This window comes from Marmota monax, unplaced genomic scaffold (genome assembly GCF_021218885.2).
Source record: "Marmota monax isolate L192 unplaced genomic scaffold, Marmota_monax_Labrador192_F-V1.1 WCK01_AAM20220418_F8-fsc00122, whole genome shotgun sequence".
In the NCBI taxonomy this organism is placed as follows: Eukaryota; Metazoa; Chordata; class Mammalia; order Rodentia; family Sciuridae; genus Marmota; species Marmota monax.
The window spans coordinates 6959419-6961116 of NW_026695223.1; the positions used below are offsets into that span (position 1 = coordinate 6959419).

Below are 1698 nucleotides of genomic sequence, written 5' to 3' on the forward strand. Positions count from 1 at the left end.
AAGGGTATGGCTCTCACTCCCACATCAGTGGGTTATAAAAGACAGCTTAAGCAAGTGCCTCCCTGAGCCCCTTTGATTGAACTAATACCAACATGCCTGAAATTAGGGAGAGGATTAGGAACCAAATTTTCCCATTATTTGCATTGGCCCATTTAGAGCTAAGAATTCTGAGATAAACAAATGGAGTGAATTTGGAAATGATGTATCAACTGCTTCCTTCTATGACATGAATAGTGGCAGTTATCAAGGATCTGCCCATCAAATGCTTAGGAGACGTTTTCTTCCAGACTCCAGAGAGGAGCAACAACTCAGGATGGCTGAACCCTGCAATTCCCCAGAAAATGAATTGTCACTATTTGCCTTCATCTTAATTTTTACCATTATAGGTGCTGAATGCTTGATTGGTATCATTGCAAATGGATTCATCATGGCTATAAACGCAGCTGCATGGGTTCAGAAAAAGGCAGTTTCCACCAATGGCAGGATCCTGCTTTTCCTGAGTGTATCCAGAATAGCTCTCCAAAGCTTCATGATGCTTGAAGTTATCTTGAGCGATACATCCCCAGTTTTTCTTAACAAAGATGTTTTATATGATTCATTCAAAGTAACTTTCATGTTCTTAAATTATTGCAGCCTCTGGTTTGCTGCCTGGCTCAGCTTCTTCTACTTCGTGAAGATTGCCAATTTCTCCCACCCACTTTTCCTTAAGCTGAAGTGGAGAATTTCTGGATGGATACCCTGGCTCCTGTGGCTGTCCTTGTTTATTTCCTTCATCTCCAGCATGGTCTTCTGCAAGGACATCTACCCTGTGTATTGCAACAATTCTTTTACAGTGCCCTTCTCCAACTCCACAAAGAAAGTATACTTCACTGAGACCAATGTGCTCAACCTGGCTTTTTTCTTTAACCTGGGGATTCTTATTCCTCTGATCATATTCATCGTGACAGCCACTCTGCTGATTGTCTCTCTCAAGAGACACACCCTTCACATGAAAAATTGTGCTACTGGCTCCAGGGACCCCAGCATGGAGGCTCACATGGGGGCCATCAAAGCAACCAGCTACTTTCTCATTCTCTACATTTTCAATGCCGGTTCCCTATTTCTCTATGTGTCCAACATCTTTGATGCCAGTAGTCCCTGGAACATTTTGTTCAAAATCATCATGGCTGTCTACCCAGCTGGTCACTCAATGCTACTGATTCAGGACAACCCTGGGTTAAGAAGAGCTTGGAAGCAGCTGTGCTCTCAAATTCATCTTTACCCCAAAGAGAAGATTCTGAGATCATCACCTAAAGAAGAACATAGAACTTGACCCAACCAGACCTTCGCTCCCCTTACCTCTCTCACTCCCTCTCTCTCCTTTCCCTCCTCCTTTCTCCCTCAAACCTGATCTGATTCCTTTCATCTAATATTGTTTTTCTTTTGCTTCATGGGCACAATATGTTTTTGGAGGGGGGAGCAGATACCAGGAGTTGAATTTAGGGACACTCAACCACTGAGCCACATCCCCAGCCCTATTTTGTATTTGATTTAGAGGCAGGGTCTCACTGAGTTGCTTAGCGCTTCACTTTTGTTGAGGATGGTTTTGAACTCACAATCTATTACTCTATCTAAAGCAATGATTTTAGACACTGACTACACATCAGAATCTCTATGGTTGGCTTGAAAACACCATGACCCTCAGGTCCAGCCTTGGAC

General features: G+C 43.2%; 1 protein-coding gene across 1 annotated transcript; it reads left to right on the forward strand.

Annotated features, from left to right (window-relative positions):
- Nucleotides 1-262: 262 nt before the first annotated feature.
- On the forward strand, nt 263-1312 carry Tas2r39 (taste 2 receptor member 39). The gene has a single exon (XM_046434085.1). It carries the CDS (start codon nt 263-265, stop codon nt 1310-1312), a length of 1050 nt encoding a protein of 349 aa, XP_046290041.1.
- The last annotated feature ends 386 nt before the right edge of the window (nt 1313-1698 follow it).

Coding starts and splice junctions, on each gene's coding strand:
- Tas2r39 (XM_046434085.1), top strand. CDS start 263: ATGCTTAGGAGACGTTTTCTTCCAGACTCCAGAGAGGAGCAACAACTC.